A 23,262-nucleotide genomic window follows, 5' to 3' on the forward strand; every position below is an offset into this window, starting at 1 on the left:
ACACACAGGTCACTTCTCTCCAACACTGAAGACACAACACGAAGCTCCACACACAACTTCTACAGGGTACTTGTCCTGCACCAATAATTTGACTCGTGACATTACTGATAAAGGATTGATCTTCCTAAATAGTCTTCACTCATCTGATACCTTTGTAGCCCTCAGAAACATCTCTGTATATTCCTATTGTGAGTAAATACCATCTTCCCATAGCAATGAGGATACATGGAAGATTGGGTGCTCTGCTGGGTCTCTGTGTATGAAGAACACATGTAGGAATGAGCCCCTCGCATTGCAGATGAGAGTCTCAAGGTGAGGACAAGCAGGCGTGAGGGTGATCCATTATTCTCTGAGGGCAAGGGATTGCTGACTCAGCTCTGTTACTCAATGTGTTTCTTGGAGACATAACGTAAAGCGAGAAAAGTTGAGAAGGACGCTGGACAGGACTGAGAGTGGAAGATAAAGAGCAGTTCCTTGGACATAGACCCCACTATCCATGGCCCATTGGATTCTGGGAACTTCTCCTTCCTGAAGGTAAGCTCAACTCAGAAGGAGGAAGGACATTAGAACCTCGAGGCTGTGCTAGAGTTGAAGCTCTTCTCAAAGAGAGGACGGCACAGTTAGAAGACAGATGGCAATGTCCTTGGTGTTTCCCTGCAAGGGGTGTACCCCCTGGCTGTATCTCCTGCTTATTGGTAAGTTTACCCATTCTTTGAGTGTGGAGGGAGGGGAAATCAGAAGCCAGCTGAGATATCCTAAAGAGGACATGAGTCACAGAGGAGACACAGGGTTTCTGTTTTCAGTCATAGGGAAGAAGGTAAAGTGAGGGGACAAAGGTTCATGAGCCACTAGTTCTCAGCAGACAGGAGGGGATGAGGGAAATGAAAAGCCCCCACCACTCACTATTCAAAATCAGTCCTATTGAATGCCATGGTCTAAATACTGATGTCCTCAACCATGGCAGGGTGACTCTGCAAATAGAAACAAAACTAGGATAGACCACTGAGATAGCCTAATGTCTAGATATATGATAGCCTGAATTTATTCTTTAACTTCTCCAATGTAAATAGCCTCCTGAAGGCTCACCTTCTTTCCTTCCTTCCTTTCTTCCTTCCTTCCCTCCCTCCTTCCTTTTTCAACTGGTGTCTTGGACTTTATAAAAACTGGAACTTCCAAAGTCAGATTAATTCAGGTCCTCCCAAAGCCTGACTTAAAGTGGACCAGAAATCAGATTGTCCATGGAGATCAAGTAACAGTTTGACCGGAAATACAAAGGGAACATAGAAAAAAAAGTCAGAAAGCAAGGGCCTCCTACAGAAGTAGGACAGAGATGCGATGCCCCTTACACCAAATACTCTTTATGTAAGTAGGGATATGGGAACATTGAGTACAGAGTCAGGCAGACACCTGAACTAAGAATCCTATAGAGAAAAAAAAAGGACATGTTTAGATGTTCTGAGGGACTAGAAATCATGTTGCTGACACCTTCTATAAGGGAGGGTGGGCACACCTAAATTAAGTGATAAACACACCTGTTCAATATTCACTGTTTTTCTCTTTTCCTGTCTAGCCTCCCTTTTAACCTGCTGGCACCTGCCTACCACTGCCCAAATCACCACTGCCCAAATCACCACTGCCCAAATCACCACTGCCCAAATCACCACTGCTGAAATCACCCTTGAATCAGTGCCACCCCAAGTGATTGAAGGAGAAAACATCCTTATACATGTCAAGAATATGCCAGGGAATCGTGTACCCTTTGCCTGGTTCAAAGGGATGGGGAATATGAGCCGCAGAATTGCACTGTATGCGGTGAACGCTAAAGGACGTGTTATGGGGCCAGTACACAGCGGCAGAGAGACCATCTACAGCAATGGATCTCTGCAGATCAGCCAAGTCACCCAGAAAGACACAGGATTCTACACACTACAACTCATAAATAGACAAGGAGAAATTGTATCGAATATATCCACATACCTTCGTGTGTATTGTAAGTAATTTTCTGTAAACTCTGGGTGCTGGGTGTGGCTTGTTTCACTGAACACAAACAAGAATATAAAGCCAGGCCTATGCCTGCCTCTCTCTTCATTGTGCCTTGAAGTTGGGGCTTGAGCATTTAGTTCAGGACACAAATGTTGCATAATAATTGAAATAGAAAAAAAATTATTTCCTTCACTTCACTTTGCAGACATGTAGTTAATTCAGCCAGTGATAACAGCTTCTCACCAGGAATGTATCCTTGAGAATGGACTGGTCATAGTTGATCAACATTGGGACTTTTTGAGAAATCACTGAGTGCTCACCTAGAATGTGTCCTTGAGAAAGACCCTAAGGGATAAAGGTTGATTCTGGTTGAGAAAGCAATGCGGGGGAGGGGGTGGGAAGCTACACTGCCAGAGGACCGTGTTTATTTCTCCCCTTTGGTTTTCTTTAGGAGGGAAAGATATGGTAGCCAATGGGGATCATGTAGACAGGAATCCAAGGTATCTCAGAAAGCCCAGGAAGCACATAGGCAGACAAATTACACAGCTCACCAAGCAAAGAAACTGGTGTCATGGCCCTGAAACCCTTCATGGGACAATGGATAACACACCCTGTATTTCCAAGACTCAGATTACCTACTCCCACACACAAATATGTTCCTGGTTCTTCATCTTGGGTCAGAACACTGCATGGTGGTTCCATTGACAATAGTTCTGTCCCTTTCTTCATGCATCCCTCAGATGGTCTCTATGTAGCCCTCAGTGGCATCTCAGTCCCTTTTCTGCTGAGAGACAATCCTATCTTTATAGAGCATTAAGATCACAGCTGGGCTTGTGCTTCACACAGAAAGCACAGAGGATCTTTCTTTGGAGTTGAAAGACAAAATCCAGGACACAGCAAATGTCAGCCCTGAGTTAAGCTGCTGTGCTCTAGGGGCAATGGATGCTCATCAGCATTTTTGTTCACAGTGTGGTTAGGGAGACTGAAATATAAAGAGATAAGGAGATGGGGCATAGGGACATTGGGCAGTACTGAAAATGCAAGAGGCAGAGCAGTGTTTTGAACACAGACTCACCTACAGCCAATGGAACTCTGATAATGCTCCTGCCTGGGCGGAGGCTCAGCTCAGATAGGGGGAGGACAAGAGTACTTGGGTGCTGTGCTGGAGCAGACATGCCACAGAGAAAGGACAGGACAGGCCACCGTGAGCAAATAGACACCCTGTACCCCTCTACAAATGGCACACCACCTGTCAGGGACTCCTGCTCACAAGTGAGGAGAAACATGACTGGATCGCTCTACTGTTTGGATTCTCCTAAGGGTGACAAGGGCCTGCAAGGAGTCTTGAGGTTCATAGGAGAGAATATACAGAGCCAGACAGAGGCTTAGCATCAGGAAGCTTTTGGTGAACAAGAAAATTAGGCATGAGTGTCAGATAGATTTCATCTAAATTTAACCACCATGATAACAATATTATGAAAACTGATGTTCTCAGCTATGACTTCCCAAACAAAATATCAAGCTGATGTATCAGTAACATGGTTCAATGAATATTGGCATTTCATTCATTGTCTGATGATCTGAGAACCAATGAACACAAATTGTCTTCTGACGTCCAGCTAGGTACTGTGTCCTGCACTCATACATACATACTCTGTTACTCACCCTTGTACACTAACTCATACACAAATATAAACGTATATAAGTGTAAAAAGGCAAATCAGTTGGAAAAATTTAGCACTATCTGCCCTAGTGTATAATTTTTAAAATAAATCAAGTTGCATTTGGGTCCTGAATCACCATTCATTCATTCATACACTCATTCATTTATTCTTCATCATAGGTACCTGATTTCTATTCTAGGCTGCATTTCCTTTAAAGGTATACGGTAAGTCATGGCTCTTATAATATCCCAGTCTTGGCTGATTAAAAGATCAACCAGTAAAGAAACCTAGAAGGTTAAATTAAGTGTTGACTGAAACCACAAGAGAAACAGAACAACAAAAATAAAGGGTCAGGGAGCCAAGATATCCTGTGTGTGGAGTATCCCTGGGCCTAGGGATAAAGGTAGAGAAAGCCTTAACCCCAATTCTAATCTACACTGAGTGTGAGCAGGGATATGAGGGTAGGGAATCATAACCATGTTGACATCATACAAGGAATGAGAAATAAAGGGACTCAAAATAGGAGAGACACCCACCCAGCTAAACTTAGTAAAGAACACACATGCTCAGGACATGGAGCCCTGTCTTACCAAATTACAAAGTCCCTATTTATGTGAATCTTTCTCTTGCTTCTAGCCTCCCTTTGGATGTGTGGACACCCTCCCACCTCTCTGCAGCTCAGTATTGAATTAGTACCTCCCAGTGTTGCTAAAGGAGGAAGCATTCTTCTACTCATTCACAATCTCCCAAAGAATCTTCAGACCCTTTTCTGGTACAAAGGGGTGATTGCTGTGAAGAAATTTGAGGTTGCCAGACACATAATAGCCACAGATTCTAGTGTGTTGGGGCCTGCACACAGTGGTCGAGAGACACTGTATAGCAATGGATCCCTGCTGCTCCAGAGTATTACCCTGAATGATACTGGATTCTACACTCTACGAACTCTGAGTACAGATCTGAAAGCTGAAGTAGCACATGTGCAACTCCATGTGGATGGTAAGTGGTTCTCTGTGCTTGTTCAGTACAATGTGAGACTTAGACACATGGAACTGTCATGCATGCCTTGTGACCTCCTCCTAGCCACATTGTATCATGCTGTTGGGATTTGATCACTTAGTGCAGGACATATGAGGGTTTTTTTGTCTGACTTCTTGCTGTATGAAAGGAGATCTTGATGGAAAGCAGCTTACTGGTTGCACCAGTTTGCACTCCCACCAGCAATGAAGGAGTGTTCCCCTTTCTCCACATCCTCACCAGCATGTGCTGTCACTTGAGTTTTTGATCTTAGCCATTCTGATGGATGTAAGATGGAATCTCAGAGTCATTTTGATTTGCATTTCTCTGATGGCTAAGGACATTGAACATTTCTTTAAGTGCTTCTCAGCCATCTGATATTCCTCCGTTGGGAATTCTCTGCTTAGTTCTGAGCCCCATTTCTTAATTAGGTTTTTTTTGGATTGGTGGTGTTTAATTTATTGAGCTCTTTATATATTTTGGATATTAGCCCTTTGTCAGATGTAGAGTTGATGAATATTTTTCCCAGTCTGTAGGCTGTCACTTTGTTCTGTTGACAATGTCTTTTGCCTTAGAGAAGCTTCTCAGCCTCATGAGGTCCCATTTATTAATTGTTGACCTTAAAGCTTGAGCTGTTGCCCTTCTGTTCAGGAAGTTGTCTCCTTTACCAATGAGTTCAAGGTTCTTTCCCCACCTTTTCTACTAACAGATTTAGTGTCTCTGGTTTTATGTTGAGGTCTTTAATCCACTTGTATTTGAATTTTGTGCATTTTGATAAGTATGGATCCACTCTGGTGCTTTCTCAGAAAACTGGGAATAGGGCTACCTCAAAACCCAGCTATTCCACTCCTTGGAATATACCCAAAAGATGTTCCACCACACAACAAGGACATATGCTCAACCATGTTCATAGCAGCCTTATTCATAATAGCCAGAATCTGAAAACAACTTAGGTGCCCCTCAGTCAAAGAATGGATGAAGAAACTGTGGTACATTTACACTATGGAATACTACTCAACTATTAAAAACAAGAAAATCTTTAAGTTTGCAGGTAGATGTATGGAACTAGAAATGATCATCCTGAGTGAGTTAACCCAGATCCAGAAAGATACACATGGTATATACTCACTTATAATTGGACACGAGCCAAACATGGGTGTCCCCTGAGAGTCTTCCCTCAGCGGGGGATTAGGATAGATGCTAGGACTTCCTACTGGGACTCCAAGTGAGAGAGGTGTGGGAGAATGAGTAAATGGAAGGACCCAGAGGGTCCTGGAACCCTACAAGAAGACCATCAAGGCTGGCAGATCTGGACCCAGGGGGCTCTGCTCAAACTACTGTACCAACCTAGGACAATGCATGCAGTAAACCTCGAATGCCCTATTCATATCTGGCCAACTGACAGCGCACATTTGTGTGGAGACCAGGGACTGACTCTGACATGGACTATGGTGCCCCCTATTGGACCACTTCTCCTTGGTGGAGAGACCTGGTGGCACTCAGAGGAAGGTTAAGCAGGCTACCAGGATGAGAACTGGTATGCTGTGATCATATGGTGGGGAGGAGGTCCCCTTCTGTCTCAGGCCTAGGGAAGGGGAATAGGGTGAAAGAGGGAGGGATGGGAGGAAATGGGAAGATACAAGTGACGGGATAACAATTGAGATATAATCTGAATAAAAATTTTTAAGTGGCTTAGCCTATTATGTCAGACTGTGCCTTGTAACTGGGTTCTGGCCGTGTTTGTGGAGAAATCATGTCATCCTCAGAGAAGTGAACACTAGAAAGACTGACTCCAGTAGTCTGCCCCTATGCTCCAGAACAGGTAATCCTGGGGATCATTTTGCAAGGACCCTACTCTTGGCTTCTCATAAATAGTGGTGAACAATATTTTCAGGCTAGTTATTTCAAGCTGGTGTATTTACTAACTCTAAATATGCGAGGTTGATAAATATGATCCAAGATCTCATGCAGATACCAAGGAGGAGTGATGCACACTGGCTTGCTCCTTTTGGCTTGCACTGTCTGCTCTGTTTTACCGTGCAGGACTAATAGCCCAGGGGTGGAATTTTCTTCCGTTGTCTGAGACTCTCCAATTAAAAAATTTATGCTACGGGCTTTCCCACAGGTCAATCTTGTAGAGGCATATTCAACTCAGGCTCCCACTTTCCAAAGGGCTCTAACCTGTGTCAAGTTGAAATAAATCCAGATGTTAGAGTAGATGAACCTTTTTCTAAGACCCAAGACTGCCAGGGAAATCAAACGTCTCCTTGCCCTTCTCCCAGCCCCAATCCAATAGGACGCAGCACAGAACAGCAAGCATATCTAGTAGGTGAAGTTAGAGATTGACAAGATCCGTAAAGCAAACTGTAAATAAGTTAGAAAGTGAAGTTCTGGGGCCTATAGAATTCAGGGTATATATCATGTAAACCTTCAATGTGCGTGAGTGTGAACAGTGTCTGACTGAGGGGAGTTAGGAGGCATCCATTGAGAAAAACAAAGAAAGAGAAAGTTCCTCGCAGAGTAAATGCCACATTCAGAGGCACTAAGGGAGTCTATGTCATGTTGCTCTACCACGTAGGGTATACACACCCACAGTTGCATCTTAAGGCTGAATATTAAATATATCTTCTCGGAACAAATGACAGCACCTACACACAAACCCAATATTCCTTAATTGATATTTTTTTCCTCTTTTTTAGACTTCCTTTCTACCTTCTGTAAACATCTCACCAGAATCATGATTGAATCAGTGCCTCAGAATGTTGCTGTAGGAAAAGACGTTCTTCTCTTAGTTCATAATTTGCCAGAAGACTTTATAGCACTTTTCTGGTACAAATTGGTGCATAAGACAGAGATATTAAAAATTGCAGAATACAGCCAAGCCATGGATTCCACCATCTTGGGGCCTGCATACAGCGGAAGAGAACTGTTGTACGCCAATGGATCCCTGCAGATCCTGGATGTCACTAAAAAAGATGCAGGAGTGTACATGCTGGAAATTTTAAACAGAGGCCTCAAAATTAAAAAATCATACGTGCAACTCCGTGTAAATAGTAAGTGACTCTCACTGGGCTCCAGCAGCTGCTGAGTATGACTTATCTTACTTTATACACCGGGGCTGTCTGGACTAAGGTGAACCCATTCACTCTCCCCATTGCGTTTTGTCCTCACACTGATGTTTGAGCACTTGCTGCAAGATGCTTGGGTAGACAAAACCCTTCTTTGTTGTGTCTCCCTGTTGGGCTTGAGCACTTGGTGCAGGTTGACACACATGGTTGAGAATGCCTGCGCGTGATCAGAATTCATTTTGCTTCACCTTGCATGGTGGGTAACTCAGCCCAATGGTATCAGCCCCAATCTAGATTCTTGGGGCTCTCACGAGTCATGTAGCCCTGTGAGAGACCTTGAGGGATAAATATTGAGCCTGGTTTAGGAGCAAGGAGAGCCCTTAAATAGCTGAGTTCCAGGAATCCCTGGTTCCATATCTCTGTCACAGACTCAATTCCAGGTGACCCTGAGAAGCAGCTTTACTAGGGTTGAATTTTTACATGCTGTTGTCAGGGAACTGTGCCCTTTATATAAGTTAAAGTCTTGTGCTGTGTGGAACTAGCCATTGTACTGCTATGAGATTCATGTTCCCCTGGTCATCTCCTTCAGTTTCTGATCATGGAGAATGTTGTTGAACACGTGCCCAGGGCATTAACTAAGCCCTTATGAAGCTTCTAGGAATGTCATGGCTGTCAAGGAACGGAAATGAAAACACAAGTCCTCCTATCCTGTGATTGTCCTCTGGGGTCTAGCTCAGAGAATTCTTCCCTGCAGGCAAATGACAACAGGCTCTGCTCATCTGGGTAATTCCCAAGATATGAGCTACAGTTCTCTCAGTGATCACCCAGGCACAGCATTGGGATACATAATCAATACTCAAAAAAAATATTTCCATGAACCAGGAATGTAACTTGTATCCTGGATTCTGTTTCTGCCCCCTACAGACCTGGAAGTCATAGGCACAGCCTTCTAAGAAACAACGGCTGCTTCCTGTATTTGCAACACTGCCATAGGATCATGGTCACTTGTCAGTTTTATGTTGTTTCTTTGGGAAAGATATGGTATGCCATGAAAATTTCCTAGACAGAAGCCCAAGGCATCTCAGAAATCCCAGAGAGTGCATAGGCAGACAAATCATACAGATCACTAAGCAAAGGAACTGGGAGCATAGTCTTGAAACACGTCATGGGACAATGGAGACCATGCCCTCTTTCCAGGAGTCAGATTACCTACTCCCATACACCCAGGATGTGAGAACCCACAAATATGCTCCTGGTTCTTTGTCTTGGATTAGAACATTGCTTGGTGGATCTATTGAGAATAGTTCTGTCCCTTTCCTCATGCATCACTCAGATGGTCCCTTTGGAGTCCTAACAGGCACCTCTGTCCCTATCATGGTGAGAGGCAAGTCCACCTTTCTAGAACATTGAAGTCACAGGGTAGGCTGTGTGTGTATCTGAGATTGTGCTTCACAAAGAAAGCACAGAGGGTCTCTCTTTGGAACTGAAAGACAAAATCCAGGACATGGCAGAAATCAGCCCTGAATTAAGCTGCTGTGTTCTAGGGGAAATGGATATTTATCAGCACTTTAATCACACTGTGGTTTGTAGAACTGAAATATAAAAAAGAGAGAGGGGATAGTGACACTGGACAGTACTGAGAGTGCAGGAGGCAGAGCGGTGTTTATAACACAGACCTATCCACAGCCCATGGGAGTCGAATAGATGCTTCTGCCTTGGAGAAGGCTCAGCTCAGATAGGGAGAAGACAAGATTACTTGGCATCTGTGCTGGAGAAGAATTTTCACAGGACAGAGTGGGCCACAGTGATCAGGAATATACCCTAGTGACCATCTGGAAAGGGTGTACCACCTTTCAGCATCTTGTGCTCACAGATAAGAAGAGGCATGACAGTGAACAAGTCTATTGTTTGGACTTTCCTAAGTAGGACATGGACCTGAAAGGAGTGCTGGGGTTTATTGAAGAGAATATGTAGATCCAGGCAGAGGCTTGGCATGAGGAAGATGTTTGTGAACAAGAAAGTTTTGGATGAGTGTGAGAGGTAGATTTCGCTTAAATTTAATCACTATAATGGCAATATTCTGAAGACTGATGTCCTCAGCTATGAGTTCCCAAACAAAAAAAAAACCCAAGCTGGTGTTGAAGAGTGATATGTTTCAATGGGTACAGGGATTTACATTTGCTTCATTGGCTGATGACCTGAGAACAAATGAACCCAAGTTCTCCCTTGACATCCACCCAGGGATTGTGATAGGCACTAACCTACACACACTTTGACTCACCCTTGCACGGTAACTCACACACAAATATAATTTGTTTATAAGTGTGAAAGGTCAAAGCAACTGGAAAAAAAACTTAGCAGTGTATGCCCAAATGTATGAATCTTTTAATAAACTTATGGGCATACAAAGTTTTAGAGCATCCTTCATTAATTCATTCATTCACACACTCATTCATTCTCCACGGGTATTTGATATTTTAGGCTGCATTTCCTTTAAAAGTATAAGACAAATCACAGTTCTGTTTGATTAAAAGACAGACCAGTAAAGAAATCTAGAAAGTGAAGTCAGGTGTTGACTGGAACCACAAGAGGAATAGAACAACAAGAAGAAAGAGTTAGGGAGTTAAGACTCAGTGTGTATAGGGAAAGAGGTAGGGGAGGCATCACCCCAATGCTAGTGTACAGCAAATGTGAGCAGAGATATGAGGTCTGTGAGCCAAAGCCAGAGGGACACCTAATGAAAAACAACCATGGAGAGTATATGTCAAGTAGAGATACACAAAGTAGGACAGGAGACACTCACCCACACAGCTAGACTGAGCAATGAACACACGTGTTCAGGGCAGGGGCTTCAACTTACCAAAATACAAAGGTCCCAATATTAATCTCTCTCTCTCTCTCTCTCTCTCTCTCTCTCTCTCTCTCTCTCTCTCTCTCTCTTTCTTTCTCTCTCTCTCTCCCCTTCTAGGCCAACTTTTGAGTGGAAATCGCCCTCCCACCTCTGCCCAGCTCAGTATTAAATCAGTTCCTCCAAGTGTTGCTGAAGGGGGGAGTGTTCTTCTACTCATTCACAATCTCCCAAAGAATCCTCACACCCTTTTCTGGTACAAAGGGATGCTTGCATTGAAGAACTTTGAGATTGCCCAACGCATAATAGCCGCAAGTTTTAATGTGCTAGGGCCTGCACACAGTGGTCGAGAGACTATGTACAACAATGGGTCTCTGCTGCTTCGGGGTGTTACCCTGGATGATACTGGATTCTACACTCTACAAATTCTGAGAACAGATTTGAAAGCTGAAGTAGCACATGTGCAACTCCACATGGACGGTAAGTGGTTCTTTGTGATTGTTCAATGCAGTGTGCGGCTTAGAAACACTGGGGTGTTATACCTGGCCTGTGACTCCCTACTCTCTGTACTGTGTCCTCCTGTTGGTCTTGGAGCATTTAGTTTAGGATACATGGGGTGGACAGAAACCTATACCAGACTTTGTTGTCTAACTCTCCCCTGTATCAAGGAAGAGGTTGATGGAACGTGACTCACCTAAGAAAGGAGACTCTGCCTGGTATCTGGGATCTATTCATGTATGTAAAGAACCATGGCATTCTCACAGATAAGTGAGCACCAGGAAGCGGTGACCCCAGTCATCTGTCCCAGGCTGGTCTAGAGGTGAACCTGTGGGTCATTTTGTCAGAACCAAATTCTTACTTCTTCTCAGAGATGAGAGACAACCAAGGTTTTAAACCAATCATGTGACTTGGGGTATTTATTCACTCCAAAAATGAGAGGTCCATAAATAAAGTGTAAGATCTCATGAAGATACCACAGAGGAGTGCTTCTTACTGGCTTGATTTAATGGCTTGTTTAGCATGGTCTCTTTTATCACCCAGGGCTGATATCTCAGGGGTGGGATTTCTTGCAGTGGTCTGGGACTTTCAGTCTCTGACTTAAAAATGGCTTTCCCACATGTCAACTTCGTGGTGGCATATTAAGTTAAGGCTCTCACTTAACAAAGGGCTCTAGCATGTCTCAAGTTCACCTAAAGTCAGGTATTTTTAGTATTTGGACCTTTTCAAAGACTTGGGCCTGCCAAGGAACCAGGTGTCTTCTGGCTCTAAGCCTGCTCCCATCCGGTGGGCTGCAAGGAAGGACAGTAAGAAGGCATTTAATACTCACCACTATGCAGTGAAGAAATACTGTCTTTATTTTTACTTCCCAATTGAAAAAGTTAAAACACTGTAAGGTTGAGTAATACTGTCTTTATTTTTACTTCCCAATTGAAAAAGTTAAAACACTGTAAGGTTGAGTAACTTACAGAGTCCAGTCCACCAGAAGAACCGTACCTTTCCAAGTATGGTGACCAGTGTCTGTTATTTTAGAGACAAGACAGGATGCCTGCCTGGTCTACACAACCAAGCCTGTCTCAAGGTGTAATAATAATTACAAACTGCAGTGTGTATGAATGTGCTCAGTGTCCGACTAAAGGCAGTGAGGAGGCAGCCATGGAGAAGCCAAACAAGAGAGAATTTCTCATGGAGGAAATGACACATTCGAGGACAATGGGGGAATTGAGGTCATGTTTCTGAATTCCAAAAAGTAGGATAGACATACCAACAGCTGAATTTTAGGCTGAGTGATAAATCCATCTGCTCAAGATAAAGGTCACCACCTTACCACCAACCTAATATGCCCTAATTGATAAATTTTCTTTATTTATTTCTAGTCCCATTTTCTCCTCACTGTAACCGTCTCACCTCGGTCCAAGTCAAGATCAAACCAGTACCACGGAATGTTGCTGTAGGAAAAGAAGTTCTTCTCCTAGTTCGTAATTTTCCAAAAGACTTTCAAGAATTTTTCTGGTACAAATCGGTATATAGGACAGATACGTTTAAAATTGCGGAATACATCAGAGCTACGGATTCCACCATTTGGGGACTTGCATACAGTGGAAGAGAGATGGTGTACACAAGTGGATCCCTGCTGATCAAAGAGGTCACTGAGGAAGATGCAGGATTGTACATGTTAGAAATTTTAAACAGAGACTTCAAAATTGAAAAAGTATATGTGCAACTCCATGTAAATAGTAAGTGATTCTGAATGGTCTCCAGCTGCTGGTTATCACTTATCTTACGTCATACACTGGACTGTCTGGAATGAGATGAACCTACTAATCCCCTACTGCATTGCGTCCCTGTTCTTTGGTTTGGGCACTTACTAAAGGGCATACATTGGACAGACAAACTGCAGTAGATCATAAACCCTCACCAGTCTCCAACTGAAAATAGACAAACATGTGCTGGATAACTCGGCACAAGGGTGACAGACCCAAAACAACCTCTTGGGGTCCTCACCATGCACATGTGCACAAGAAATAAATACCCTGTAGGAGTCTGGCAGGTAATGACTGAGGAAGCAATGGGATCATCACAGAGAGGACCAGGAAGTCCTGGCTCCAGGGCTCTGTCCATCTCTCATCTTCAGGTGCCACTTGGGTGTTTGTTGTCAGTGCTTTGTTTTGCTATTCTGTTAGAACTGACAGAGAACAAGTTTTTACTCACCATCCAAGTTCCATAGAGTGTGGAACTGGTTAATCACTGCATTGAGAGCTGAAGTGCTGTAGGTCACCTGGGCATCTCCTATCTGAATCATTGTGCACAAGTTCCTGGACCATTACCTAATCATTCTGACGGGTTTATGAGACTTCACAGGAAGTTCAATGTCTGCAAGGGGAGAAACAGTGGAGACAGTTACCCCATATTCCTCATTGTCCTCTGGGGTCCAATCTAGAGAGTCTTTCTACTGCTGGTTTGAGTAGCTGCCCATTCCAAGGTCAGTCAGTTGCTCATAATTAAGCTTAGCCCACAGGCAGGGCAATGATCATGCACCATGTGTCCTAATATAGAGAAACTGTGACACAGCAAAGTCCATGTGTGAGTCAGGGTCCCACAGACCATGAGTTGCAGATCCAAAAAAGCAAGGTATGATGAAAGTCACAGCTCTAACATCTCCACCCTGGAGGCTTTATGAAATGCAAGCTATAGTGGGGATAGTTGAGCTCCCTGAAGAACTAATGTCATTTTTATCCCCTCGTCTGTTTTCTCACAGAGCCTGTGACGGAGCCCTTCGTGAGAGTCACCAACACTGCAGTCACAGTACAGGGCTCAGTTGTCTTCACTTGCTTCTCCCCCGACCGTGGAATCTCCATCCAGTGGTTCTTCAATAATCAGAGTCTGCAGCTCACAGAGAGGATGACACTGTCTCCAACAAAGTGCCAGCTCAGCATAGATCCTGTGAGGATGGAAGATGCTGGAGATTATCAGTGTGAGGTCTCCAACCCAGTCAGTTCACAAACCAGTATGCCAGTCAGCTTGGCTGTAATGGATGTGTAACCATTCTCCTCTCGTCCTACAACAGAGTGGGGGAATTCCTTTATTGATGATATACAACATGGACAAAGGTTATATGGTACACATTGTAACTTTCCACTTATGAACTGCTAGCATGGTGCCTCGTGCCTGTAGTCCTGACATGACCATATTTAGAAAGACAGGCCAGGGTTTAATGTGAAAATTGTTTTTTTTTTCAAAGAAAATAAAGACATCGTATAGTCAACACAATTGAGGTTAAGAGTGTATGCTGTGGATCAAATATATGGCCAATATTCAGAATCCATGGAAAATTATCTCAGGAACGCCAACCTCCTGGATATTCTGAGTCTCCTAGTAAATGGCACAGTGTTTCCATGCAGAAAATCATCTTCTCATATGCTCCAGAAGTTTTACCTAACACTAAAGCTGTCTAGATGCCAGCCGTCCTTTTGAAATGAGGAAGAGTGACATGCTAAGAGACTACGTTTCACTGTGCTCATAACTAGCACTTAAACGGCTTTGACCCACAGTTTGTTTGATATACGGATGTACAAATGTTCGGTGCAATGCTCCACTCACTGCTTTTATCCTGAGACTGACATTTACAATGGGACCTCATACATGATTTCTTTCTTGTATACATGTTTTTATAACTTATATGATCCTTTACACATTATACATTACATATTATGCAACATATCATATACCATGCGTTATACATTATATTATATATTATATATTAATATTGCAAAGCCTGCCTATACCATTCATATTCCTAGATCATTCTTGGGTTTGTGATTCATACTTATGTACCCAGTAGCTCATGTCAGTTGTCATAAATCACTGAAGTACAGTGGCTCAAGTTTTGGTCCAGCTAGACATGTGAGAAGAAATGCAGGCCTGTTCTTGGTCTCGTGGGTGAAGTTTCTGTTCACACATTGAGTCCTGAGGACAGTCTGTGAGTCTTCTCTTGGAAGCACAATGGAACTCTCATCACCACCTAAATGGACGGCAGCCTTAAAACAGCAAAGTCTTAGAGGGAACTGGCCCATGCTGAGCAGTGTAGGATAGTTCATCTAGAGCAACGCAGCACCTCGGGCTGCATGGCCATCCTAGCTACCGTCAAGCTCTGTATCCCAGCTCACATGTAAGAAAGTCTTGTGGCTTTCCTACAACACACAGGAGTCCTGACCATCTCTGAGCAACCAGGTCCCATGCATCATGTTCACACTCATTCTCTTTGGACTCTTGTCAACTGGGAGGTAAGAGTCCAGCGCTAGTGTGACATGCCTTTAAAAAGTCAAAGGTCTCACTCAGGACGATCTCCTCTCTGTTGTCTTCACGATGCCGTTATATACAACCGTAAGCAACAATCCCAGCCCAGTGGAGAGTGAGGACTTTGTAGCATTGACATATGAACCTGAGACTCAGGATATAACTTACCCTGCGGTGGGTAAGTGGTCAGACTCTATCAGGAGGTGTCCGACTAAAGCTTTATGCGGGCAACAGGACTCTCGCCTTAATCAATGTCATGAGGACTCACCTAGGATCCTATGACTATAGAATGTGGAATGTAATGAGGGAAAAGCTAAGTGACCCACTCAATCAAAATGTTGCCTGGAAGTATCTAGTATTTCATTATGGCCAGAGACAAACTATTCAGTTTTTTTGGTTTCCTGACACAGAACCACACAGATGAACAGCTAGGTCACGCTAGCTCCTACATATCCAGATAGACACAGCTGGAGCCAAGAACGTCATGGAGAGACTTTGCCTGCCTGGGGAAGCTCAGGGTTACCACCTGTGATAAAGAAAAACAGCATCTCAGACTAAAGCTCAGTTAATGCAAGTGAGTGTAATTGGAATTTTCACAGCATATGATGTGCATGTATTGGGATCTACACGCTATTTTGCTTGGTATGTGGATACTTTCCTAATTCACTATACATCTAGCCTCAATTGAGTGTCATGGAACCAGGCAATGCCCTGCCATGAGGCCCACAGTTAGGCTAGGTCACCTGGCCATCTCCTCCTGAGTCTCAGCATGGAGAGCACAGCTGGACAGGTTCCCAGGACATTAGCCAACTGTGCTGGTGGCTTATGAGACATCACATGACAGTCAGGGTCCCTGAGGAAGGAACAGAGGACATAGATCCCCCTGATGACTCCATGTCCTCAAGGATTAAGCCTAGCAAATTCTCACCTGAAGGCAAATAGTAATAGATGGGCAGATGTCCTGTCCCAGTGTCAGATCTTTGTTTATATTTAAGGCTACATTATACACTTTGCAACATTCACTAATCATGTATCCTATATCCAGGAGACTTAGTTACAGAAAAAGAAAATCTGGCATCAAGAGAATTTTTTAGAATTCCAGAACTCCAGAGCTCACTTGCTCCCTGGTCCACAGGACATATCAAACGAGGGTTTATCTGAAAGAGGGGGGTGCAAATTGGAAGAGGCAGAGACACCTGGGGTATGAGGGCAAGACGGATCCTAATCAAGATCCACTTTATTAAAAAGTGAGTACGGTTTACATAGCAAGGACTCCACAAACTCTATTACAATCTCACTTCCCCTACAAGGTAAGAATACAATCCTCTGAGTAGTTCCCTGTAAGAACTTCCTTAATCCTCTGGGTAGTTCCCTCTCTCTCTCTCTCTCCCTGGGTATTCCTCTTCAGAGGTAAGCAATCCAAAGATAGCCTGAACACAAGACCTCCTTCAGCAAAGGTCAACAACTTGAAGGTCACAGCCTGCAGCCTGAGCACAGGATTTCTAACACGGCTGAATTCAGCATGGCTCCCCCACAACTTGCTAAAGATGAAGTCATGTGTTTCTGGTGTGATGCTATTACTTCTCCTGAAATGTAAAGGACCAAACTTTGCTGTGTCCCTTCCAGTAGGTCCTGACTCTTACACGGGCTCACTCTGCCCTGCCACAGGTGGCAGATGTGAAGAATGAGCTATCTATTGCAGCCACATATGTAGTGTCTTCACCTTCTCAGGTGTCTGTGGACCAGGAATGAATTAATGGTAATCTTGGTCATCACTGGGCCAAGGAAACATCAGGATCCAGAAGTGAAAATGAATAGACTCTTATATTTGACTCTAGAAACAAGCCACCCAGCTCTGGAGACATATTCTTCCGTGTTACAGGTCTCCCATTCCCCCCTACTTGACAGGAAAGCTGGTGTTTTCTGCTGTGCTGCTGTCACTCCTCCTGGAACACAAAGTACAGGTATTTGCTTTGTCCCTCCCTGTCAATTCTGCATCTAACACAGAGCTAGCTCTCTCTCTCTCTCTCTCTCTCTCTCTCTCTCTCTCTCTCTCTCTCTCTCTCTCTCTCTCTCTCTCCCATCAGGGAGTCACTGATTTCAAACAGCTTTGGCATCAGCCTTTCATCAATTTGCTCTTTAGAAGAATTATCCTTGCAGAGTTTAGCCTTGATCCTGGGTATTAGGAATAATGGTCTCATATGGAGAAAGTTAGCTTTCCACAGCCCTAGCCCAGATCTATGGAAAACACCCATCTCTTCCCGTCATAGTTTCAACAATCCCTTTCTCTCTACCTTCTATCACTCAGATCTGCTTCTGGAAACATCTGCCTAGGAGTGCTGGGGAGATGTATCAGTAGTTAAGAGCACTGGATGCTCTTATAGTTGACCCAAGTTCAGTTCCTAGCACACCCATGGGAGCTCATAACAGTATGTAACTCCAATTATGGGAGATTCAAAGTCCTTTCCTGCTTCTGCGGGCACTAAGCATCAATGGTGCACAGATATATGTGTAGCCAAAATAGCTAAACACATACATTTTAAAGAATAAAACCAAACATCTGCATTTCAGGAAATATCTGTCATGGTCCTTACTGTGCAAGAAAAGGTATTATAGACTAGTGACAAAAAAAATTGTGAGTTGTTAAAGCTTCTTTGTACCACTTATTCTTCACTCTTCTAGGTTATCCTGAGACTCACCCTTTGCCTTTTGAAGGCCTTTATCTTAGGTCATTCACCAGCAAATATCTGGGAAGACAGGCTCATGTTATGGTCCAGACTGGGTAGTTACCTGAATTCCAGTCCCGCTCCTGATCTCATGTGTCAGATTCCCGTACACACAAGTCCTGAGTACAGGCAGTGGGGTGCTTCTCGGACAAGTCCTGAGTACAGGCAGTGGGGTGCTTCTCAGACAAGTCCTGAGTACAGGCAGTGGGGTGCTTCTCGGACAAGTCCTGAGTACAGGCAGTGGGGTGCTTCTCGGACAAGTCCTGAGTACAGGCAGTGGGGTGCTTCTCAGACAAGTCCTGAGTACAGGCAGTGGGGTGCTTCTCGGGGAAGCTTGATGGGCTGTCTTTTCTCTCCTGTCTGTAATATAGCTTTGGGAAGTAAAGCTTTTGAGGGTGCTGTCCCGGGGTGAGCAATGGGGGGGGAGGGCGTTATAGCTGAAGGGACACAGCATTCTGTGGTAGCAGGCAGGCAGTGGGTGAGTGAGGACCAGGAGGAACAATGTGACTCTGACCCCAGCTTATAAGACTGGACCCTCAAGCTCTGAGCTCAGGTCACATGTGGTCAGGGGGATAAGCAGTCAGTAGTGGGGGCTTTCAGCATTGACACTTGGAGTATAGTAGCAAAGGGGAGTGATGGAGGGCTTTGAAGAGACGCACAACAGAGTTAGTGAGAGGCATCGTGAGAGGTACAGTGAAGCGTATTAAAGAGAGCTTGTTGGATGACCTTGAGCCAAGTGACAGTCTGGCCATGAGTGTGTGTGTGTGTGTGTGTGTGTGTGTGTGTGTGTGTGTGTGCGCGCGCGCGCGCGCGCGCGTGTGCTTGTGTTGTGTTGTGTTGTGTTGGAAAGGATATGGCTTGCATTTAATTGTGTCTTGTAGTTGGGAATGTGAGATTTGCTCAGAGTATTTAATGTCTGAGGACGACTAGACAGTTAATGAATTTAGGGGGCACAGTTAGCAGTGGATGTTTGGCAATCGTTTGGACAGAAGAAAAGTATGAGAAGTGTGAGAAGAGATATGAGACTTGTGGGAAATGGCTGATCTTGAGAGAACAGGAACTGGGGAGTAAGATGGATAGACAAAGCATGGGCCTAGGAGAGTATCTTGTATTGAAGGAGGGCTTAGGTATGTTGTTACCTGGGTTATGTGATAGGGTAGCCATGAGGGAAGTGGCTTGAGAAATAAAAGTGAGGTGAAAAGGCCACTTGAAAGACTAGCATGTCAGCCCAATTAATGTCTTTACTGACAAGGGGGGGGAGCTGGAAACCGGAGACATTGAGAAAGATATTGGTGGAAGTAGATTGTGAGAAGGTATCCCAAGATTTTTTTTTGTCTGTTAGATTTGGAGTAGAACAGGGAGGCTGTTTTGAGAATGTGTAGACAAAGAGGTCAGCTGAGGACAGTGTCGTGTAGAACTTTGGAGAGGCTGGCATCAGGGCACAGGTCAGCCCTAGGAAGCGTTTATGTATTTTGGAAGTGTAAATAGATCTGGGAGGTGAAGGTCTGGAGTGAAAAAGAGAATGTCTTACGTTTAAGGAATTGTTTGCTAATGGGAGGAAGAGGCTCATGGGGAGATACAGAAGCAGCTTGGTATAGAGGATGCACTGGGAGTGAGTAGGCAGGGACTCATGAGTGGAGGACATTGGACACCCTCAAAGGGAAAGCAGTTCAAAGTCTGTTGTGTGCAGAGATAAGGAGCAGAGACGGACAAGGCAGCCTAAAGTGAGGTGCTCATGGGTTGGGATGACAGAGAATCCTAGATAGGTAACTTGGGGGAAGGAGAGATAAACTTTAGGCGGGTCACCCAGTAACCCCACCCCCAGCCCAGGGCTGAGGAAATTAAATAGTGATGCTGTGTCGGATTGGATGTGGGAGAGAGAAGGACTGCAAGAGAGGAGCTCATCCACATAATGAAACAAGTGGGAGGAAAAAAAAAAGGGAAAAGGCAGGTCGACTTCTTAGCAAGTGCCTGGCCCAAAATGTGGGGACTGTCTCTAATCCCTGGGGAAGGACAGTCCAAGTCAATTGTGGGATTGTTGAGTAACAGGATCCATCTATGTGAAGGCAGAAAGGTCTTGGAGTGGACATCCAGGAGTACTGAGATGAAAAAGTCTTTAAGAATGAGGACTGAAAAGTGAGTGGCATTGTTGGGGATGATGGAGAGGACAGCCTAAGGGTTAGAGACTTAAGGGTGTAAACGGACAACAGCTGCCTTAATGGAGTGAAGGTCCTGGACTAGGTTGAAGGTTCAGTTAGGTTTTTGACTGTAAATATGGGAGTATTGTAGAGTGATGATGTGGAGCATAGAAACCATGGGTTTTGTGGCCTAAGCAGAGGCTGGTTAAGGGTGGGGAGTATTGGGTTTGAGTGTAATGTGGAGAGAAATTTATGTGAGGTTGACTAGAGAAGTGAGCAGAGGGGCTGAGGAAAGGAAGAGGAGGGAAGCAGGAGAGTCCTGGGAACTGTTGTCCAAGTAAGAGGCAAATTTTACGTCAGTTCTTAGGAAGACATCCTTTCCTAGTAAGGAAATAGGACATGAGGGATTGAGGGGGAAATCAAAGAAGCAAGTTAAGCGAGAGCCTGGAGGACTGGCTGTGTATTCTGACTATGGGTGAAGGAGACGGGTGAGTGGGACCCCAAACAGTAGCATAAGGATGAGGAAAGAAGTCTGGAACACCTTTTCATGTCCCTTAGATTACTTTCTCAGAGCCATGAATCAATTTCTTAACCTTTCATACCCATAGACCTTAAGATGTTTTCTTGGATTGTCATAATGTCAAACCCACCTATATATTAAAATACTTTCTTGGGGCTGCATAACTTGTAACATCCATCTTTCTTTGAACTACATAGTTGATTTGTAGGTTACTCATAACATTTACAAGCTCAGGTCTTTATTAGAGGAAACCTGTCAGCAAGGCAAACTGTACGTATGGAGCAGACTGAGCAGGCATCCCATTGTCTGTTGTTCTGAAAGCTACAGTTTGTTGTCAACATTATTAGAGGCCCGTGAAGGATAAACTTGAGTAGGAAGTATAATCTCAATGGTTTTTGTATAATTAAAGTGATAGAGATTTGCTTAGTCTTCTGAGGTAGCAGCAGTTGTTAGTCTTGCCCTGTCAGAAAAGTGTAGCATTTATTTTTTTTTTCAGTTGTCACACAGAGCAACAGGCCTTTGGCTGTCAGACCCAAGCCTGAAGAATTTTTCCTGTAGAGGAAGAACTTGGGTAAACTGACCTTACTTTGACCATGCAGAGTACAGCAGTCCAGCTGAAAATGTCCACAGTCGGTGCAGGTTCCTGGCAGCAGGTGAGTCATGGGGTAGGTTTGCCAAGTGGTTATTGTCTCCCCAGTTCAGGTGGAGTCATTGGTGTGGGCTCAAGACTGTTTTCCTTGGAGACTTTAAGTTTTTTATTAAGAGGGTATCTTTGTTTATTGTGGGAAGGTCTTATTCAATATTCAAAATGCCACACTCTAAAAAAAAATGCCATACTTAGTAGATGTCTGATGAGTTTAAGGACCAATTATTTATTAAGTATACCTGATATTAGGCTCAACCTTGAAAACACATACAGCAGGCTAAATAAAGTTTATTTCTGTAAGTAGAGTTCTGAGCACACTGAAGAATTCGATTATAAGATAACTGACTATTAACTTGTATGTTTTAATAATCTTTAACAATTTAAAAATAAGCGACTACATCCTTTAATAAGGCCAGGTCTTGCTATTTATTCCTGTTAAGTTTGAGGCTTAAAGTCTGAATTAAAGATTTAGTTGGATATCTTTTAGCATGAAGATAAACCATAAGCCATAACGTAGCAACCTCTAGTTACTTATAGAATATTACGGGGCTTTTTTTTTTTTTTTTGCATGACTCAGTTTAAGCTGGAAGCAGTGTCCAGAGAGGAAAGGGTTAAGGTGGGAAGGTGTCGATAGCCTTGATGCATAGAGGTGTGAGATAAGGAGTCCATAAGGTGTAAACAGCTGCTGGCCTCAGCTGTAGCAGTGTAACAGCTAAGGAGGGGCCTGACATGAGAGAAAATGTGGCCTGGACAGACAGAGAGTGACTGGTGGTAAATTTGGTTTTAGGACAGTGTTGAGCTGAAAGGAGGGGGACTTTGGGGAGGAATTTCAGTAAGGGAGAAAGGTTAAGGTCTCAGGAGCCCAAGCGGGGACCTCAGGAAGCTGCAGAAGGAGGCCAAGAGTCCAAGGGGGGGGTATCACAGAGGCCTAGAAGGACCAAAGGGATCTGCTGGACCTCAAAGGCAACTCTTGAAGGAAGCAGTGATCAAAGGGTCTCTCTGTGGCCCAGACATGGGCCTACACAAGTTACAGCTTCAAGGGAGTGGTAGAAAAGTGGGTTTGTTGGGGTTACCCATTGTTAAGAAGAGTAGGAGAGGCTGATTTTGGACAGTTTGTCCTCTACACATGAGCATGGAGTCATGGACTCCTCCCCATCGGGGCAGGCTGAACTTACAGCGTGTGGTGCTGACACAGGAGTGAATGTGGCCGGGCATCAGATGGGTGGGAAGAAGGAGTGGGCTGTTGGAGCATTTAGGGAGCTCAGGCAGGCTGAAAAGAACGGAGTGGGGCTTGAGCAACAGTGGGCAGCAGGGACTGCTCAAGCCTAAGATGTGTGGCCCGCAATGTCCTCAACTAGGCTAAAGCTGCTGGCTGGGGAAGGCTCCCAGGAGCATGGATGGTACCAGGGCTAGCTGCACAGGCAGGTCAGTAGCTGGTGGGCGCAGAGTGTGTGACAGTCAGCAGTCCTGCAGCAAGAATAGGGTTAAATGGGACAGGATACAGCAAAGAGGTGTGTAGAAAAATCCAGAGTCACACAGAGGGCTTGGAGCAGACAGAATAGAAATCAGAGACATATTCAGGCACAAAATCATTGTGGAGTGCTAACGTGCACAGTGAGTGTGAGTTTTTCAGGTGGAGGAAACATTTCCATTACCAAAGACAGGTGCGCATAGGTCAAGAGAGCAGGCATGGAGAAGGACTCCATTGGGTCTGAGAAAGAATTCAAGACCTGTCCATAGCAACGCAGCCACAAAAAGTGAAATAAAATTTGTCAACCACAGCTAACTGAACAGCATGCATTTATTTATTAGAAGTGTAGGGATTCGGGAGATTTAAGGCAAAACTCACCAATCAGCCACT

At 44.3% G+C, this 23,262-nt stretch overlaps 1 protein-coding gene across 1 annotated transcript; it reads left to right on the plus strand.

Moving 5' to 3' along the window:
- Nucleotides 1-637: 637 nt before the first annotated feature.
- Nucleotides 638-14,117, plus strand: LOC311590815 (cell adhesion molecule CEACAM5-like; the record flags this gene model as incomplete). The annotated part of the gene is made up of 7 exons (XM_084770083.1): nt 638-695; nt 1,571-1,990; nt 4,284-4,643; nt 7,361-7,714; nt 10,698-11,057; nt 12,452-12,811; nt 13,834-14,117. 7 exons carry the CDS (start codon nt 638-640, stop codon nt 14,115-14,117), a joined length of 2,196 nt encoding a protein of 731 aa, XP_084626209.1.
- Nucleotides 14,118-23,262: the final 9,145 nt, after the last annotated feature.

This window comes from Acomys minous (assembly GCF_964271855.1).
Source record: "Acomys minous genome assembly, chromosome: 20".
NCBI lineage: Eukaryota > Metazoa > Chordata > Mammalia > Rodentia > Muridae > Acomys > Acomys minous.